Here is a 21697-nt window from a genome sequence, read left to right on the forward strand (position 1 = left end):
ATGAAGAAAAAATATGAAGTAATTTTGTGTTAATACTATATCCACTAGGTGATAACCAAAAACAAATAAAATACATTACTCTTCAAAGTGAAAATGAATAAAGAAAAATACAAGAGAATATATAGAATAAATTAATTTAAATGAATAATATAATACATCTTTCTAAGTAATAAAACGGATGACATAACACTTTACTACAATTAGTGCTTACTAACATCCAAGTGCTTGTAATCAAATTTCAAAAATAATATAAAATAATGAAAGACATTAAAAACTCAAACGAAACATCAATTTATTTATTAAAATTTAGATATTGAAGCATATATATTCTGCTCAACCCATACAATTATTTCCCTGATAAGTGCTTTAGTAATCTAGGAATTAATGAATTTTATCGTAATTTTGTTTGAAAATGTATTGCAAAGATAGATGAATTGGTGTCTGCAAACAATCAATTTCACCTCTCTCTCACATCTCATCTCTTGTCTTTTTGGTATATTCTAATGGAAATCTAGTAATCTCTTGTCTCACTTATCTAGTTGCTATATTTTTTAATATGAGAAATTTTCAAATGATGGAAAATAGAACAAGAAATTACAGGTAATTACTGGAATGGAGAATGATAGAATGGGGGAACTTCAATGGTAAATTGAATTAATATTCAAATTTAGTATTAAGTACACTGATATAGATGAGTCGACAAGTTGACACTGGATTGAATAACAAAAAAGAGGAAGATAAAAATATCAGGGTTATTTTATTTTAATAAGTTTCTAATTTATGCATTTAGTTACTAAGTTACCTTGACGCATATGATGATTCGGAGCTTGATGATTCAGAAGATGACGATGACTGCACCTTCTTCTTGCTCTTTTTCTTCTTCTTGTCTTTGTCTTTTGAAGAGGATTTCTTCCTCGCGCTTGACAGGTGAGGTGATACGGACCTATAATGAAAAATTGAAGGAATTCGTCAAATAAATATAGTTAAATAAGAAAAAGGAATAAATGATTGTATAAGAGACAGTTCTACAAAGAAAGTAAAATAAAAATGAAGCGAGTGCAATTATAAAACAAAGACAATCTCTACAATAACAAATGCACCACACATCAATAATAATGAAAAACGTTTTCGAAATCAGAATGGTTGAGCAGAACAGAAAATAATTTTAGGCGTAAGGAAATTTTAAAAATAAGTTAGGTTTGAATAATTTTTTCATTATTGATCTGTAATTTTACTCTGATCAGGTTTTGGATTTGAAGAGGAATTGTATGAGCTTCAAGAAAATAACTGTCTAAACTGCTATTCCCAATGATAATTCATAATACTGTAGTCAATAGTTATTCAAGAGCGATGTATTTGGCTACGCTGCTCAAGAATAACTTCTGTTACGTACACAATATTCCATCACAAAAAAAATTTATAACAATGTCAGTTTCAATCTGACAATATTTATTATTTTAATAATTCGATTGCTGAAATACGGTTAGATAAGAGATATGCGATTATTGATTATAAAAATGATAAATATATTCTTATACTCATATAACTTGTAAATCTATTAATCATTGTAGCAAATCAAAAGATTTTTCATTTCAAACATATCAATAGAATCCAAAATATATGGATATGAATTATCTACTACTGCAAGAGCTTTCCCTGGCAATCAAGAACAATTACTGCATACTATAATGTTCAACTCAGAATAACATTATTGTGGATGATCAGCACTATTGAACAGACATTGTATATAAACCAGGAAGCCGACACAATAACGGATAATAAACGCAGAAACTTGATACAAGCACAATGAATTAAAATAAACCCCATTGAACCAAATTTCGATATTTTTTTATATATATCAGTAAGTTAAGGGTATGAGTAAATCTAGCAATGTTGAATGACAATGTGAAAAAACAAAAAATGCTCCTCAACCATATGTAATACCGACATGCGTGAAAACCTTCATTAATTATAAAAAAACCTTTGGGGAAAAATAGCAAGACAACTGAAAACACCTTTCGTAATCTATTCTTCCATATCAATCGCTTCAAACTCAAATAAATAGCTACAGTAAAACAGGAAAATCCATTGAGAATCTAAACAAAATAATCGACAAAGCAAAAAAATTATTTACCTTACATTGTCACTCGAATGGTTGGTCTTGTGGGGAAAAAATTGATAATTTCATGAATGAGATCATTTCTTGTTTGTTATAAATGTAGATCGAATCCAGAAGGCAGAGAGTGAGATAATACAAATAGCTTGACTCAGTTAAATATATTATTATATACAGTATACAGTATAATGCATCATGAGTTACCATTAGTTCACAATTCTAAGGAGAGACAATAATGACAGAAAATGTTTCAATGCATCTAATACAGTTTTTAGTAAACTCTCACAATATTTGACAATAATTGTCTCACAAAACCCATGAAAAAATCATACAACACACAAGATAATTATCATTGTGCTAGGAATAAAATTTTAATGTAATTTGAATAACTCGCCTTCAACACTTCAGTGAAAGTTTTAGAATAAAATTGATTTAGAAGCTTCATAGACTTATACCGTAGTAGCCATTCATTTCACTGTGTTATTGTATTTTGCTATCGTTTTCATCTTTTGAATTAATTTACGACGAATTTTTAAAGACGAGGGGTGCATCCCAGAGCAAATTTATACATTTCACGAACTGTTGCTCAAGAATTGACAGTGCAAAACTGCCAATCCTACCTATGCAACCTATCTAAAACTAAATTTTTGTAACACTACAAAAAGCCTATTAACTAAAACATCTTTTCTAATTTGACCTAAACTAATAAGCTTGAAATAAGATACATTCAACAGTTGCACTAAATCATTGGTTCAGATTTGAAAATGTTGTCAATTTATATCAGGACAGAGAAATTCAAATGTAAAATTCTTTGTTTGATTTCAGGTTCAAGCCTTATCAACTTTATTTGGAACTGTTACCTACCAGAACTCCTAAGAATCCTTATTTCTTACTTGAAATGTTACCAAATTACATTAATCTAATTCAGGTTAACAAAAACAACCCGCTTTCTATGATCCTCTCAAGCTAAGAATATGATCCTCCCAAGCTAAGAATTTTTTTCATAAAAGACCGGAGAATACATTTACCCAAGCTAAGAACTATCCCAACGTAGACATAATTTAACTGTAATTAAGATATTTAAGATTTATAACATCAATGGACAATCAAGATCAAAATCACTGAGAAAGTGAGAATTATCACAAGTCTGGTTTATTACATTCTATTAAAGGTTACCTTACCTCTTTAAAATCAAGCTACTCCCAGTGAATGATTGGTCTACTTGAAACAGAAATTTGTATACATCATTAGGAATCCCATGACATACAGGTGATCAGATTATTTAAGATAGATCACTTCAGGCATTCACTAAACCACAACGAGAACGAGGACAGTATTATTCAATTTCATAAGAGTATTACCTGTCTTTCTTATGTCGTTTGGATTTTTTCTTCTTTTTCTTTTTCTCTTCGGGACTGGAAGATCTGTGGAGCAATAAATAAATCAATAAGTAAAATTGAATAAGAAGTATTACCATACAAAGTTCAAATAATAATAATTTATTGTATAAAAACTCCTTAGTCAACAAAATGTATCATACATTGTAAATACAACTGAGACCTTTCAGGAATAAGCCTCATCAAAGAGAAGATTTAGGCCCGTATGCAGATACTCTGTTTAAACGGAGAAATGTCAGCTGTACGTTTAAACATTATGATAAATGCAACAATATCTATAGGTGAACGTGTAGAAATTGGAGGAAATTATTTCTGAACGTATTTGCCGACCGAATTGGTCTAATGGTCTGGAGAGTTACAAACTTCAGCTGCTAGCACCATCTGGTTCATGGGTTCGAATCCCTCCCATAGCATGGACGTTTGATCATCTCATCAAATTATCTACGCACTTTTCATTACACACGAACGACGCAAAACGCTTATATGGGCATCATCAATAAAAACTTATTCTAATGTGGAAAATAGAACTAATAAATATACTTATAAGTATTATTTCTAGGTTAATTTCAAAGCCAATGCTAACAATTTCTATGTGATACTCTTTTTCGAAATAGAGATCTTTTCTAGAGTTATGTTCTGAATTTTAGTATCAATATACAATACAGATTGGTAAAATTTATACGTTTGTCTACCTTATCCCAATTACACCGACAAATATTTTATAAAAGATCTTTGACCAACGTTTATTAGATATCTGATTACTATAATTTTGGTAGAGTAACAACCATTAAAGGTAGTTGATCAAAAATATATTTGATGAAATATCACACAATAGAGGAGCTTGATTCGCACATAACAGTGAAAGTGAACAATGAAAATGTAATTCCCATAAGTTCTAATTATTTATACTCATTGAATGAAAAAGACTAAGAAATTGTCAAAAAACCACAGATTTATTGATACTTAGAAAGACCGGTTTAGGTTATTACACCATATTATAATAAATTGAATCTAATAAGATTGTATATATATTATATTGTATCTGATAAGATAGGTAGGGAATTGAAGAGGAATGGATTTCATGTTGCTTTCAAGACCAAACCGATTTTAAATTAATAGTCTATTTAGCTGGAGTAAAGACAAAATTGATATTTGGGATAAAAGTGGGGTGTACAAACTTAAATGTGGCTTGTTATGTGGGTCAAACTGGTAGAAGTTTCAAAAGTAGAATTAAAGAACACATCAGAGATTGGAATAAACAAAATGGGGAATCTAACTTTGCAGATTATTTGATAACAAATAATCACAAGTTCACAGTTAAGGAGAATGTTGAGTTTCTGCATGTTAATAACAAAGGCAGATCTTTGAATATTCTAGAGGCTTTAGAAATAACAAGAGTAATAAGGAAAATTCCCAGTATAGTTTAAATGACCAGATTCATTTCAACCAATACAACACTACGAATTTAGTTTTATCATAAAATTGTAAGCATACATTAGTCAATGGTTTTCCATTTACATATTTGTTTTACTTTTTGTGTAGTTGAGAAGTTGATATTGTGGTAATAATTATTCATGTTGTTAAAACTATTCTCCATCTTCAAACAATCTCTTTTATGATTTTTGATTTTGAATTGTCATGTTCTCTGCGCGGTAGTCATTAGTTTGTATCTTTGCCGCTGGAGCGCTAGTGGTCCACTGCCGACCTGATACTGGGCATTTCTTTGCATATTATACTTATCTTTGTTTTAGTTTTTGGATATGTTCTGAAACCTTTGTCATTTTATTATTGTATTTGTCAATTTGTTGTTCGGCTTCCGGATATTTTTGCATATTTTTAAACATCAATTTTATTGGTGATTTCATGATCGAGGTAGCACTTGCATGCTACCCAATTCTTTCTTCTTGTTCATAGTTTTCAATGTCTGGCAGCAACTTTTTGTGCGTCTCCAAATACTCGGCTTTATTCGTGAAATTAGTTTTCACCTCACCCTGTTTTGCTTGTTCTATTTTGTTGGAGACATTTTTTCGGTTCTTTGGAGCCATCAACTTTAAAATTCGGATAAGTAGTTCATTTACTATTTCATTTCTAACTTTTCAACGTGTTTGTGAACTCTTGCGTGTGTGTGTACGCTTCCTTGTACAATTTGTAAGTTACAACTTGAACTCTCATCTCTCGTGAAAATAATTTTCACCTCGCCCTGTTTGTTTATTTTGATTATTGGATAATCTCGACTTGTTCTGTGAACTATTATTAGTTTTTCAAGATCTGAACACTGGTTTCTTTTAGTGTTTAATGCCACTCCCACAACCCACGCTGCTTAATAACCACATGTATTCAACAACGGAAGTGACAGCCAGTGTTGATGAAGGAACTAGTGTCCGAAAGCGCTACACTAATGTAAGTAGAAGCTAATAGCTTTTATTTATAAATACCTGACTGCTATGTCGTAATTAATTGTTCAAAGTGATTATTTAACAAGCAGTTCGTAATGGAATCAAACATTGAAGAGTATTATTCAGCCAGACGAGCAGACTCCATACACTTCAGATCGTTGGTATTTAAGGTTAGAAAAGCATGCCTCCACATATCCTTCAACAAAACATGTCTCAACCGAAAAATCATCCCTACCTATGCCAAAATCAAAATTAAAAGTAAATCAAAACCTGCAAAAATCACACAGCATAAAGCTCAAGAAATATTCATAAAGCAATCCATAAAAGAACTATATAAACAAAAAGATAACCTCAATTTCAAGCTACTAAGACAACAACTATTAATTGCAAACAAGTATGGTAACACATACTACACTGAACTTTCAAACCACACTAATCAATGGGTGAACAAAAAACTCACAAAAATTGAAAAACTCATAAAGCAAAAATTGAAAAACTAACCCCCACTATACCTTTAATTACATCCACTCACAAGTTCAACCAAAGAACCATCAACCTAACCAATGTAAACTTCAACAAAAATGAAATGGATCTAATAGATAAAGGCCTAAATCACAACCTTCATTACAAAAACAATGCTAACACACAAAAATGCATGATTATAAATGCTGAAACTTGCATTCAAAAAACAGAAACAGAGAACCAAGAGGAACTCCGACATGAAACGCACAGATTATTGAAAAAATTGAAAAATCCCAAGACAAACACAACAAATCCTGAAATACATATAGCCAAAAATTTGAAAGAGAAAGCAGATAATCACAACATTACATTCGTGAAAGCAGATAAAGGGAATACAACAATCATTATAGAGAAAGATGAATTAACCAAAAAAACACTGGAATTCATCAACACAAATAACATCAAAGTGATGAAAAACGACCCAACCAACATGTACCAAAAAACAGTAAAAAGTTTCATAAACCAAGCCAAACACACAATAGAACCAACAAAAAAACGATACTTGAAACAAATTCATCCAAAAGCTCCAACACTACAAACACTACCAAAGATTCACAAACCCAACATCCCAATCAGACCGATAGTCAACTACAGAAATGCACCAGCCTACAAACTAGCAAAGCACACAGACAAACTACTAAGACAGCATATTAGCATTGACAGCCCAACACATCTGAAGAACAGCACAGACCTCATTGAAAAAATAAAGGACTTAGATATACCTTATAACTCTACACTCTGTTCCTTTGACATTGTAAACCTGTACACAAACATCCCAGTACAAAAAACCATAGACATAATTAAGAAGAATTACAACAAAAACAAACAACACCAGAAATGATCAATGAAATAATAGAAAGTTTACACATAATAACTAAACAAAATTATTTCACATTCAACCAACAATACTACCTTGGGCACAGCGGCCGTTCATTTGAAAAAAGATTCAAAGAACACATAAACAACCCCGAATCAGCATTTGCCACCCACTTGATAGGAAACAACCACACCTACACAGACATAGCCACAAATTTAAAAATTCTACACATCAGAAACAAAGGACCTGAACTAAACACCTTGGAACAATTTGAAATATACAAACACACTAAAAGAGACCCCCACAACATCCTTAATGAGCAAACCAACTTCAAATCACACAGCCTCTTCAACCTCCTACTCCAATAATCCACAAATTCAAACATTCCCGCCACCCCCGCCGCCAACAGTTCAAAAATTCCCGCCACTCCCACAACCCACGCTGCTTAATAACCACATGTATTCAACAACGGAAGTGACAGCCAGTGTTGATGAAGGAACTAGTGTCCGAAAGCGCTACACTAATGTAAGTAGAAGCTAATAGCTTTTATTTATAAATACCTGACTGCTATGTCGTAATTAATTGTTCAAAGTGATTATTTAACAAGCAGTTCGTAATGGAATCAAACATTGAAGAGTACTATTTCAACTCTAACTTTTCAACGTGTTTGTGACTCTTGCGTGTGTGTGTACGCTTCCTTGTACAATTTGTAAGTTACAACTTGAACTCTCATCTCTAGTGAAAATAATTTTCACCTCGCCCTGTTTGTTTATTTTGATTATTGGATAATCTCGACTTGTTCTGTGAACTATTATTAGTTTTTCAAGATCTGAACACTGGTTTCAGTTTTGCATGTGTGCATCACTGCATCTTTCTACAAGTTTAAAATTGTTTTACATGTTGTGAACTCTTGTTTCACATCGAGTGCTAACTTTGTTAGTAATTCTTTATTTGCAACTTTGGGACTGAAAGTTTTTACCCATCATTCATTCTATTGATAATTATTGTGATATATTGCCAATCTCACTGATTAGTGTGACTCTCAATTGTGAATTGCATTACAAAACTTGGGAAATATTTCCTCTGAAACATTGATTGAAAACTCTTCCTCTTCAACTGGCTGCTGTTTCATCGGCATTTCAAACAAGTTGGAATCTTGTTTCTCTCCTGATGTGTCCATTTGAGCTATCGGAAGCTCACGCTGTCTTTGAAGGCTCTAGACCAAACCGGGACCTTGACTCTGGCCTATTTGAGCTAAATTGGAAGCTCACGTTGTCTTTGAAGGCCCTAGACCAAACCGGGACCTTGGCTCTTGCATTATGTTCCGCAGCTAAGTATTTTGTATCACCTACTTTGTATTTTTATACTGCCCTAATCTATTGTTTTTATCTTTCAGGTTAGGAATTCATTTATTTTGTAGTCAACTTTACTTTATTTTTAGTTATATTTGCTAAGCCAAATTGCTCTTGAGAATTGTTTGTCAGTTTTGTAAGCAATTCATGAATGTTCTGTGAATATTATCATCCTATAGTTATCAATCCTATTTAATTCTTTATTATTATTCTTGTTTGATTATTGCTAAAGCTGTAGTTTCTGCATTTTGCAATTAGGCTATTTCAGTATAGGCTACTGTTATTCATATATAACCTTATGGTTAATTTCAACTTACCTGTTTCTTTTTGTTGGTATCAAACCAATTCAAATTTTGAAGCCTTGCAATTCAACATATTTATATTTCAATTTTCCTAGGTGTCATTTGTTATTAAAAATGACAATTGTAGGTTTAAATTAAAAACTACTTATTATAGACTCTGGTATTCTATAAACGTTTTATTCAGTAACTATATTTCATTATTCCATTTTGGTAACCAGATAGATTATTTTCTATGTGCATTGCTGTTATATTCATAACTGTTTAGTGTCACTCTTTGATAATTAATTTGTTTTGGGATGTTTGCATAATGGCAACATCATTTTACCTGATTATCTTTGGTTATAATTTACTATTTCAAATTGTTACATTGCAATCAGTTCTTGCATTCAGATTACTGTTTTATTTGTTCTGTTTTTACTAGAATCATTAATGCTGTTTTCAAGTTTTTCATGTTTTTTGATTTGTGATAAGTTTCAACTTCAATCTTTTTCTAAACTTAATCCTAATTTTGTTCATAACAAAGTTAAATTCTATTTCAATTTTATATTGTCGACCAGTCACCCTGAGGGGTCATTTCATGTATTCAAAGTTACAGAATATTTTTCTATTTTAAATCATTTTGTTGGCATCATATTTTTCTTATGTCAACTAGGATCAACTACATGTATTCTTGCTCATGTGATTTAATAGTTTGTGATTCATACTATTGATGTCAGTTATTTTACTGGTTTTACTTTTGGTATATTCTTTAATGCTGATTAAAGTTTGTATTTTACTAACCTACTTTTTCATTTGGCATTTCACCTTAGCCTACATTTTGTTGATTAGTTTTAATACTGAGTTGCCTAAAACTGTTTTGCATTCATTCCAGTGCACAGGTTTTTGAATGCTCAACAGTTCTTGCACTCATGTGGAATTACAGTCAAATCAGTCGAGACACATTGTTTCTCTTTTTTCAGAATATGATTTATTCTCTCCTATTTATACAGTCCACTCTTTTCCAAGACTAAATTTCACACATGTAATATTTGATTTATTATCTTTCACACTTGTTTTCTTGGTTCTTATTTTGTACTGAAAGTAAATTTTGTTATCATGGCGATTCTGTTGCTTAAGCCACCATTTTGTCACACCGTTGAGTGGGAGGATACTGTCTAGCTGGGCCAATGGCAGGCGTTCATGCCCTTGACCAATAACAGTACTCACCTACTAGTATAAATTCTGCTGCTCTTGTATTTAGTTTTAGTTTATCAGAGATTGACAATGGTGTAATAACCGAAACCGGTCTTTCTAAGTATCAATAAATCTGTTGTTTTTTCACAATTTCTTAGTCTTTTTCATTCAATATGAATAATTACCACAATATCAACTTCTCAACTACACAAAAAAAGTATTTATACTGACTCGGTCGGGCTGAGTGGAAATAGTCCAATTAGAACTCGTGGGAATTATATTTTTGCTGTTCACTGTCACTGTTATGTGGGAATCAAGCTTAAAATATAGCTAGTTAATCAAAATAAGAGTTAGGACCTTTCATGTACAGTGCTACCAAGGTCAAGGACCCTACATAACTTCTGCACTCCATCTGAGGGCTGAGGCAATTCAATAATGTTTGTGATGAAAGCATATCATTTATTTATTTGTTAATACAATTACAAATTATTGAGGCTATCCCTCATTAAATTCAGTGGTACAATAGGATCAATTTCTTCTTCTTTGGCTGTGCCTTATCCCATTTAAATGGGGTCGGCATTCCTTTCTCTTAGTCTGCCTCTCCACAAAGCCCTATCCAATGCTTCCCCCATCCTCCAACCACTCTCCCGCAAGTCAGCCGCTATTCTATCTCCCAACCTCATCCTAGGTCTACCTCGTCCTCTCACACCATCCAAAACCAAAATCCTGCACTCTTCGTCCAACATAATCCTCCTCCCGTCTCTGTACATGCCCAAACCAACTCATCCTTGTCTCCTGCATTTTCTTTCCCAGTGGTCCAACTTTTACAGTGCCTCTAATCAATTCATTCCTTATTTTATCTCTTCTTGTAACCCCACACATCCATCTTAACATTCTCATCTCAGTCACTTCCATCTTTCGTTCCTGTTTTTTTTTTAATGGGCCATGTTTCTGTTCCATACAGCATAGCTGGCCTCACAACTGATCTATACACTTTTCCCTTCATTTGACAATTCACTCTCTTATCACAATAGGATCAATTTCTATGATGTACTTAATTCTTATTAGTTTAATAGAGTAAATCAGACCTACAGTATAAATGACTCAACTTTTTTACCTGAATATTTGTTATTACTACATTTTTTCTCTGCTTTCTTCAATCTTATTTTTACAGTAGCACATGGTAATAATGATAATATGGTAATAATTTTTGTTTAACCTGCTTGGTATATTATTCAAATATTATTTTAACAATAGCTTTGTTCTTACAATGACTTCAATTCAGTAATGCTTGGATTGTATTTAGTTCACCGTAACTATTTAACCTGTTATTCTATCCTCAATTATATTCTTTTTATAATATGTATTACTTATACTTAGTTTACTTGTAATTACTAATACTTTTCTTATACAGAGTGTTTCAGAGAAACGGAAAATTTTGAAAGTTGAATAATTTCAAGTAAAACAAATCTTTAAATGATTTTCAAATCTAAAAATGCCATTTTAGAATAAATAATACCGTAACATTCATTTTTTGAAGATGACATCTTGCAGGTATGTTCCTTTTCTAAGCGAACATTCCTGTAGTCTCTTCATCACATTGTCCATGCATGGTTTGATTCCAGTTGTTAAGTTACGTGAAACCATGCGTGGACAATGTGATGAACAGACTACAGGATTGTTCGCGTAGAAAAGGAATACAACTGCAAGATGTCATCTTCAAAAAATAAATGTTACGGTAGGCTATTATTTATTCTACAATGACATTATTTTTACTATTGAAATGATATGAAAAACTTTATTTAAAGATTTGTTTTTCTTGAAATTATTTAACTTTCAAAATTTCCCGTTTCTCTGAAACACCCTGTACTTATTAATATTCTTATGCATTTTGTAAAATGCTTAATATGGTTGTAAATAGAAGTGAAGACTGTTTTGGGCTTAATGCCTGAAGTCTTCATTGTTTTTGCAATAAATAAATAAAATAAATATCTTCATTGTACTATCAAAGACCGTAACGACAGTATTAGGGATACTGTAAAATGGAGCCTCACCTAGTTTTGGCCTTGCGCTTTTTCTTGGCCCGCTGCGAGGAGTGCGTGGGTGGGGGCGGCGCCGGCTCTGGACTGGGTGTGTGCAGCAGTCTGTACTCTATAGCATTGGCTTTGATGTTGGCAGCCGCCTTCTGCTCAGCTGCTGCCGCCGCCCGTGCAGCCGCCTCCTTCTCCTTGGCGTGGCGGTGCGGGTCCAGGCTGCTGCCCTCCACGAAGAACTCCGAAATGCCGAATGCCTCGCGCAGCTTAGCGTTCTTCTGTTGCTGCGCCTCCGCTATCTGGTGCGTCTCCTTCACGCTGCAACAACACAACAAATCACTATAAACATCACTTCAACAATGCATATTTTTACATCTATGAAATTGAGTATTTCATCTACTCAACCCTATTTTAGTTTACTCATCATTGAGTAAATTTGAGTTTACACCCCATAGTTTATTCATCACTATTCGAATAGAATAATTCTAATTAGCTCAGCTGTATAATGAGATCCAGTTTATAAAGTCTACGTTTTGTGCTCACATGATGGGGGGGGGGAGGTTGACAGACATTAAAATTCTTAGGGGGGCTGGGGGAACTCAAAAAATACAGAAAAAGTTATGATTGAAGAGACTAAGTGACCGAGGATCCCTGATTAATACGTCATTGGGGGCGGTGAGGGGGTTCGATCACCCCTTGCGTTAATGCCAAATTCAATTAAAAATTGCTACACTTTATAATTATCAAGTAATTAATTATTGTATTCAAGTGTATAATTTGTACTGAGTGTTAACTGATCAATTGGTAACCTGGTTAGAATTTAAAAGACAATGAACCATCTTCAAGAGACAAGAAAATTATAATGGAGCTGACCTAAAAACTTCTGTCACTCCCGAGTGAATATAATCTTTCAATGGAATTACTCTGAATGAAAAACTAGAATATTGTTACAAATGATTGAAAGTACAAGAAGAAAAAAAATATCTTCCAGATTTAAAAATATTCTGCTAAGACGGACGGAAACCCTAGAAAAGAAAAATCAGAATGAAGCAGCCATCCAATTGTCCTGAGGACACATTGCCACTCCGTAGCAGTAGTAAGTAATGAGTCTCAGACGAGGGGTCTCAACAGAAAAGAACTACAATCTCGATAAGGAAGCTTTGATTTTGATTACTCTGCCATCCCACAACATTTTTCACGCTGAACCAAGACTCGGCCATCATAGAAATGAAAATAACAAATGATCCGTTGCAACTATGAATATTAGTAGCGATTAGTTATACTGTTAATACATCAGTTTTCGATTTATTATTTTTTTAATGAACAGAAATGAAGCCTGGAACACAATTTTCTCCGAAATGTTGTTCTTCCTAGACATGTAGTTAGTGTGGAAGACCGAGAAAAAAGTCAGAAAAAAATTAATGAAGGATGAGAAAGTAAGAATGGGAAATAAAAGAAAGAACTATTGGTTCAAGAAGTTTGAAATATGAATAGTAATTAATATGTTAGCTACGTGTTAAGTATGTGATGTATGGTATTTGATTATATGGAAAATATTTTAAAAAGGCAGAGAAAAACTGGCAGGTTTCTAATATACTATTATTATAATAAAATAAGACTTTATATTATTTGAAGCAAAAATAAAAATACTGTAATTGTATTTCAATCATTTAAAGAATTATTTGCAAATTTCTAATATCAAATTGAAGCTTTTTCAATTTTGGATGAAGGTAGCAAACCTCCCTCAAATATATTAACAGAAGCATTCATGCGTAGCAGTTACAGCAATCGTCGAAGGCTATAAAGTACAATATATTCTTACAGAACCCATTCCAGTCAAGGTATTGCATGACACACAACAATAATACCAAAACAAAAGCAATGAATAAATGAATATTCAAGTTCCCCAACAAATTTCTCTCAGACTGAGTTATTGATGTTCAGCAAAGAATTTAATGATTATGCAAAATAATACTGTATCTTTCATAAACATACTGAACACTGTTTAGTGATTCTGATAAGGCAGTAGACTACTGCATCCACTGCCAAGTTGTAATACCGTTTTTTTATTTTGCAATTGATAGATGGAAAAACTTTGAAGATTTTTATATAAGATTAATAAAACTGTTATATATTTTCGTAGTAAATATAAAACATATTTCGGAAAAATATTTTCGATTGGAGGTTTGAGAAAATTATAATCTGTTCATGTTTAGAACTTATAGGTCTCAAAGTCTATTCAATAATCTACATGGCTTGCGCATAAGACGTTCGGAGGAATGAACCTATCAAGTTATAAAGTTACACCTGTAAGTTTTTTTATAGTTCATTGAACCAAGTTTCAAGTGTATTCCAAAGTAACAGAAATTCATTTTAAGCTTATAGCTGTCCGTTTCTGCGATTATCAATTTTTTCCTGTACTCTGTTTTTGTTGTAATTTATGCATTTATTATTGATGTTCTTATGCAACTCTTTGTATAGGGCATGGCCCTTATGACAAATAAAGTTATTGATTTATAGCTGTCCGTTGGTAGAGCTGGTCATAAACATGCTTCTTCTAATGAGAAAACCCAGAGAACAATGCTTAATATGTGATCCGAATTTCTTTCTACTACCTAAGGAGCAATTCTAATACAGTACCTACAAACCACGGTCTATAATATCAATCTGAAATGCAGATGAACAATTTCGAACCAATTACAACAAAACTGATGCATAAATTATGCAGCAAGTTCATTAATCTCCAGTGAGCCTATTCATAATTTACATTGTATGTCATAGTGGAGCAAGCTGAATCAATAACAATTAATACATTCGATACATGTGACAACATTTACTATCGTTTTATACAGGTTGACGATTGAAAAACCGAGTTGATAGACTTTGAAGTAGCGCACTCATGAAATTATATGCAAATTTTCGAATTGATTTGACGCTTGTCTGCTGTGTTCGAGCATTTATGTTATTGGTAATTAGGATTAAAATAATATAGAAAGTGTACAAATATGTTTTGAGAAGTGCAACCCATCAATACAGAAGTCACGTGTGGTAAAGCACGCTAAGATTAATTTAAAATAAGAAGATAGTGATCAAGACTGAAGGTTTAAAATTAGTAAATTCAAAGTTTCTTATATAATGGACAGATAACAATATTTATATAACTTAAATTATTTAATATCATAAAGAATTTGAAAAGAGTAACCAGACACGAATAAAATGTAAAAGTAATTGCTGATCTAGACAAGAATGATTCGAAATGTTTTGTTGCGCTCGCCGAACACTTTGAGAGACACACAAAAAGGAAAAGTTGAAAAATAGTAAATTTCAAGTAAGAATAAAATATTCATCGACAGCTAAACAGAAAACTAGAGAGCATTGGAGAATGAAAAACAGGAAAGTGTAATGTTTTGCAGTGTGCAGTGACTACAAGTGATAATTGTTGTTTGAGACAGCTGTCATAGTTGGGCCAACAACAATGGGGTGGCACCCTCCAAACGAGCTGCACCAACTAAAAGGGGTCCATCTGGCAGCATACATATTTTATGAGACACGCTATCAGCACTTTCAATCTTATCATTAAAAAATCAATACCGGCAAAATGAGGAGAATTACAATGAATTTTAGAAAATTATCGGTACAAATTGCAACAACATTTTTTTGCGATATTCTTTCCCATTTGAAAGTAGATTATTTTCTTATTTACTTCTATTTACTTGAAGAAATTTAATTGGCTGGTATAAGGAAATGGTGGAAGTGAATCATAGATTGGTAAGATAAGGAAATAAAAAAAAAGGAAAAGTGGGCTATTTTCGTATCGATATGGCATTTTTATTTTTCTATAATTTGAATTACTCAGGTAATTAAACCGTTTTTTGGTAGTTGTAAACCACCTCCATGACTTAAACAGGTTTGACTAGGTTGCACTTTTGTAAAATTGAAATTTAATACTTAATCTACTAATACTTAATGTAATAAAGGAAAGAATTGGATTATACACGTACGGGATAGGAAATTCACGAATGAAGCATCATCACGTCTGAACTACTGAACATATTAACTCGAAATTTTACAGATAGATTCTTTATTTACCGAGGAAGGTTATTGGCCTATTTCAAATCCTTCAAGATTTTAGTCAAGTTTTTAATTAGACCATTGCGGAGCACAGGTTACCTACTAGTAGGAAATAATTCTCTTGATTATAATTATTCTAATGAAGAATACTTATGAAAAATGTTGATCATGGTCAGTGTCTATTCATCTATCAGTCAGTGGATGGTCTTTATTTATTTAAGTAAGCCAGCTTCAATTTTTCTACTGACTCATTTTCTAGTTTTAATCTAGTATGAACACAGTGCTTGCAAATATAATTCGGAGAATAATAAATCTACTGGTTGAAGCAATTTGTGAGTACACGCTTTGTTGAACTAAAGAGAATGAAACTTAGCGCCAGTTCTTAGGAGCTTTTAGAGGGAATAAATTTTCCATGTCCAATTAAATAGACCCCTTCTCATTCCAAGCTTCTCGTCTAATTATTTCTTCCCTCACAACAGTCATAAACCTCCATTCTGCTTTCTTGTAGCGAGTAATTAGTACAACTCTGTTTGCTTTAAATCTTCAACTCAGTGGATTTCCAGATTTCAACCACCATATCCAGGAAGAATTAGTTTCTAAATTGTGTCGAAAATCTTCTTGTAAGCCGCCGATGTCGATCCAACTCCATGTGGTCCTGGAATATGGTAGCCGGAATCGTCTCTTCCAAGGGGTTATAAATTTATTTGAAATTGAAAATGACTTCTGCTGTATAATAGCATCACGAAGTCCTTTAAGAAATTTAATAATTTAATTTAACTTTAACTTTTACAAAATCAATAGTAAGGTATTACGCTCTAAAATATTTGGGGTCCTCTTATGGTGGCATTTGGCTGGCGAGTGCTGGTTCTCCTTTCTCAAGTTTTACAGATCCTATTTCCGACTTTCAAATTAGCATAAAATTTAAATATCTTAGTCCTCCGCCATTTAGGTTCAAATAGATCTTACAAAAAATACCAAAATATTACTTAGATTGTATGATTAATAATTTCTTTGCTTTCGAGCCATATCGATAACATAGACTATATAACAATTCAACATAGATTCCGAACATTTATAGAAATATATATAAATATTTTTGAATTGGCCTACAATTGCCGCCTATTAACTGCCGTTTTACTATTGGTGCATGCAAATTTTATTCGGTATTCATGCGCCTGGTACCTCTTATTTCCTGAATACATTAAATTATTTTTATTTGGTTTTTTATTTATGCTCTTTACATGCTAGCTAATATTCTATACATTAATATTAATTCCATGCTACCTAATAATTAGCCACGTGAACAGGTGTTTTTTCACATTGCACACCATCTGATTGCAATAAAGCTCTGCCAAGGGGTTTTGGTCAGATTCTACGTTTCTCGGTTTGATCGATCTCTAGGTCACCGATCCGTGAATACATGTACATAACCTCAATCTTCAAATATTTTATATAATAATCTATTTATGAGCAATAAAATTCCTTCAAATCCTTTTTAGGTTTTTGTACCATTTAGCCAGAACAAGCTGATGCTATCTAATCTTAGTTATTATCTATTTGGCGATATTAGCCAGTTACTTTATTTTCAGACCTATTACTGTTTCTGTTAGGGCTTTTTATCTACCCAGATTTAATACTTTACAATTTCCAACACAGTATTTTCATTGAATGTAAGTTCATTCACTCTATAAGCTTAAGATCTACAGAGAGACCTTGGAAAAAGTAAAGTAGGTTTAACCAAGTAGGCTATGGCTATAAACTATCAGTATTTAATATATCTAAAATTATTAGTACTGTATAGGATCTCAATGAATAAACTGATGAATTTGTTACTTTTGAAATGTATGTTTTTGTTGAAAAAATGTACTATATCGGAATGTACTACATCGAGGTACCACAGTATAGGAACTCAATAAATCCACTGATATATTTATTATTTTTGAAATGTATGTATTTTGTTTAAAATTATTCAATCAGTTTTTCATTCAGCTGATGTAATGTTTGTGATAATGTAATGTTGATTAGATTTGATATTAAAAAACTAATATGATTCTCTCCCAAAAAACCTTCAACACAATATTCTAGAATAAGGATCAATACCAAATCGAATGGATGAACCATCAATATCATAGAATAGTCCTCTGGTAGTTTCAGGAAGAAATCTTGGGTGCGCCTGCCCAGATATGCTTTTATGGTATCAGAAGAGCTCATCTCTATTGTAATGAGGAATCGTAAAAAATACATGCATTAACTTCAGCAATTATATTCTCAACCCCTTCCCGCATTGTCAAAACCGAATTCTACAGTATATTCCTTCGCAAAAAGCAAAAGTCTCATGAAAAGTGATATGAGCACGAATCCATTGAAAAGCTCAGGCCAGAAAAGCTTTTTGTTGCTGAAGCTGAATGCTCTCTGCAAAACACTAAAAGTGAAGAGGCAGAGCGCTGAAAAATGGAATGAGAGCCCAAGACATCACGTAAATGTTTCACTCGAGTGCCCTACTAAAACGAAGGTACCTGTGTACGTGAATATTTCAAAGGGCTCCAAGTACTTTCTCCCTTCTTGCTGAGCTTCCAGGTTACTTGAGGAGAAATTTAGGGACAGAAGAGGAAGAGTGGAAATGGTTATAAAGGGAATCCATAACGTCGAAGTGCCTGCAATATGGAACCACTAAATGGCATGGGTGAAAGCCGTACTGCATAGACTGCATGTAGCATGTAGCCGTACTGCATAGACTGCATGTATAGCCGTACTGCATATACTTGGGTACAGATTTTGTATCTATCCAACTTCTACATTTGAAACTCCATGAAATATTGATTCCGGAGAAGACTATTGAAAAACAGAAAATAATTGATTTGAAAATCATTAGTAGATCCCACGCATTTGGATCAGAATATTTGATAATCTCTAGACAACAGAAAGACAAAAATATTGAGAAATTGCCATACCTCAAATGCTATCAATTATATTGATCAATATCTACCAACTAATGACTTGAAACATTGAAATTGAGATAGCAAAGTCAATTATAATGATGTGATCTGATTAGGTGAAATCCCATCTAATTCATACAGTTAGTTAGATGGTTCAAAATACTAGAACATTTTTAAATAGAATATCTCAGTACCCTTTCCAAATTATTTTATCACAACATGTTTCGGACATTCATGCCATTTTCAAGTCCGAAACATGTTGTGATAAAATAATTTGAAAGGGTACTGAGATTTGTATTTCTATTTATATTACAAGTAGCCCTAAACAGAAAAGGCCTCTTTTCTGTTTAGGGCTACTTGTAATATAAATAGAAATAAAGTCTTGTAAATTACAACCAGTGCAAATTAAAGGGGTAAGTTCATGTCGATGAGATGGCAATTCTTGTGACAAACCCCAGATTCCCTTGGAAGATTCAATAATCTAGTGTTCTCAGTAAGAGACAGAAAATTCAGCTGTACTGCAATATAGAAGTGGAGGAGATTAAGATTTTCTACACTTCAGTAGTCATAAAAAACTTCATGGTGAACTTGAGCTTGATTCAACTAATGTAAATTGCAGTCAACTTGACAACTGGCACGAGTCAACATAACATACAGAAACTGACACAATAATATGCCTTGTCTGATTACAAAATAATATAAGTAAAAGCTTAAATAAATCACTTGAAATGGTATTGTCATCACAAATCTAATCTTACCATAGTTCTTGAAGCATCGGCAGAAAGCAGGCAAACTATCCAACAAACTGCTCACAAAACTGACACAGTTTTTGCACTACTACAATGAATAACCTACACTTCACGTTCTCATTAGTAGGCTACTGTATAAAGCATTAGAGATAACCTAGTTCGGGTTTCTGCAGCTAATCCACAATTTTCAGGGTACAACTTTTTCAGATCAGATCGATAGGCGATCAAGTTCTTAGTGGAAGTGAGTAGGCCTGAGGTGAATTTGAGAAGATGTGGTGGCTTAGCGAGACGGAGGAGTCGCATAGTGTGAAGTCCCGGCCCAGCTAACGACAGACCTGCATTAGAGCGCGCACACGCCAACATGCGAGTGCACGAGTTAGAGGGGGGGTTGAGGAGGAGGTGGAGGAGAAGGAGCAGTTTGTGGGGAAGAAGTAGAAGAGCGCGCCTGGTGGGGATGTACTCCCTCCCCCTCTCGCCCACCAACCAAATCCAGGAGGGTGTAAAACCCTTGCCACAAGGAGCGAGGGACCATCGGTCAATTATTTTCCACTGGAACAGTGCCCATAGTAAAAAGGGGGTTCGCTTCGTGAACCTGGCACAGAACTGCTAATCGTTACGAAATATCAGGCTCGCTTCAAACAGCAGGGGGCCTCAACAGCAATCTATTACTGGCACAGGCACACGCTTTTCATTTCATTTTCTAGATTGCCACGACGACAATTTACACGATTCCTGTCAGATTGAAAAAGTGGCAAGTTTTTCATCAATTTTAAAGTGAACTGAAATGATAAATTATGGAAAGTGGCTGACCCAGCGACTAGCCTCTTATCAAATTAGATATCAGATTAGATTAGTGACAAGTTTTCGAAACTCCCCTTGGAAAACCGTAGGGGTAGTTCCACCCCTGAACTAGTAGAGCCTGAGCCTGAGCCCTTGAGGGTAGCTCGATGAACGGACAGGTCGATCTTTAGCTTTCAGTTTCGATCGATGCTACTAATCTGCTGAAAAATATAAAAACATTTAAATGTCATGCTGAATCGTGATCCAGTTTTATCCGTTCTGTTCACTCCCGTGCAATGAGTCAAGTTTACAATTTCCATATGGACCGTTATGTTAGTTCATATAGTTGAACGCTTCAAAATCACTTTCCGCGGTCCCGGTCGTTCGGAACCCATGTAAAAATATATGTCTATAAATCTATCATCAACATCTCATGCTTAGGAATAATACAATACAATGAACAATACAAGCCTAGGAATCATCTGAGCACTATGCTCAACACAACAATATAAAAAAACAATAAAATTGTTAAAATATCAGTTCAGCACAATGAAAATTAAGGGAATGATAAAAGAATACACACAAAGATCGTTGTTGTTAGTATTTCTTTGTGTCATATTTGATGAAATTGAAGGGGAAAGAAAGGAACGAGAAAAGATACCATTTTAAAAATGAGACGATTACTGGGGTGAAGAAAGAGTATAAAATAACGTGAGCGATGAATTTCAAAAGCTATAAAACAGTACTAAAACGTTTTATGGAATGTCCTAAACAAGTTGGGCATATATTGAAAAATTCGTAAAACATGACATGGGAAATGTAGTTGTGAATTCAACTGAACAAATATTTGTAGATATTTTTGCAGTCCAAAAATTTGCCTTAAAACGTAGAAGTATGCCCAGCATTTCAACAAATATTTGATGAGAGGCATGAAAGTTTAGGAATGTGAAGCCACCCCGTAAAGTAGAACAATTCAGAGAATTCCTTTTATGCCAAACTAAGGCCCTAAAAAATGTAGGAATAACTGAATACTTGCTTTGCTTACTAGCCACC

General features: G+C 33.3%; 1 protein-coding gene across 3 annotated transcripts in view; it reads right to left on the bottom strand.

The window, feature by feature from the left end:
- Positions 1-21697, bottom strand: part of LOC111064554 (serine/arginine repetitive matrix protein 2) — a 67748-nt gene that overhangs the window by 18961 nt on the left and 27090 nt on the right. For all 3 annotated transcript variants that reach the window (XM_039436278.1, XM_039436276.1, XM_039436277.1), the window contains 3 exons: positions 12130-12426; positions 3478-3540; positions 803-943 (listed from right to left, as the gene is read on the bottom strand). In XM_039436278.1, the coding sequence (XP_039292212.1) occupies positions 803-943; positions 3478-3540; positions 12130-12426 (501 nt within the window). The remainder of the gene's footprint in view (positions 1-802; positions 944-3477; positions 3541-12129; positions 12427-21697) is intronic.

Source organism: Nilaparvata lugens, chromosome 10 (assembly GCF_014356525.2).
Source record: "Nilaparvata lugens isolate BPH chromosome 10, ASM1435652v1, whole genome shotgun sequence".
Taxonomy (NCBI): Eukaryota; Metazoa; Arthropoda; class Insecta; order Hemiptera; family Delphacidae; genus Nilaparvata; species Nilaparvata lugens.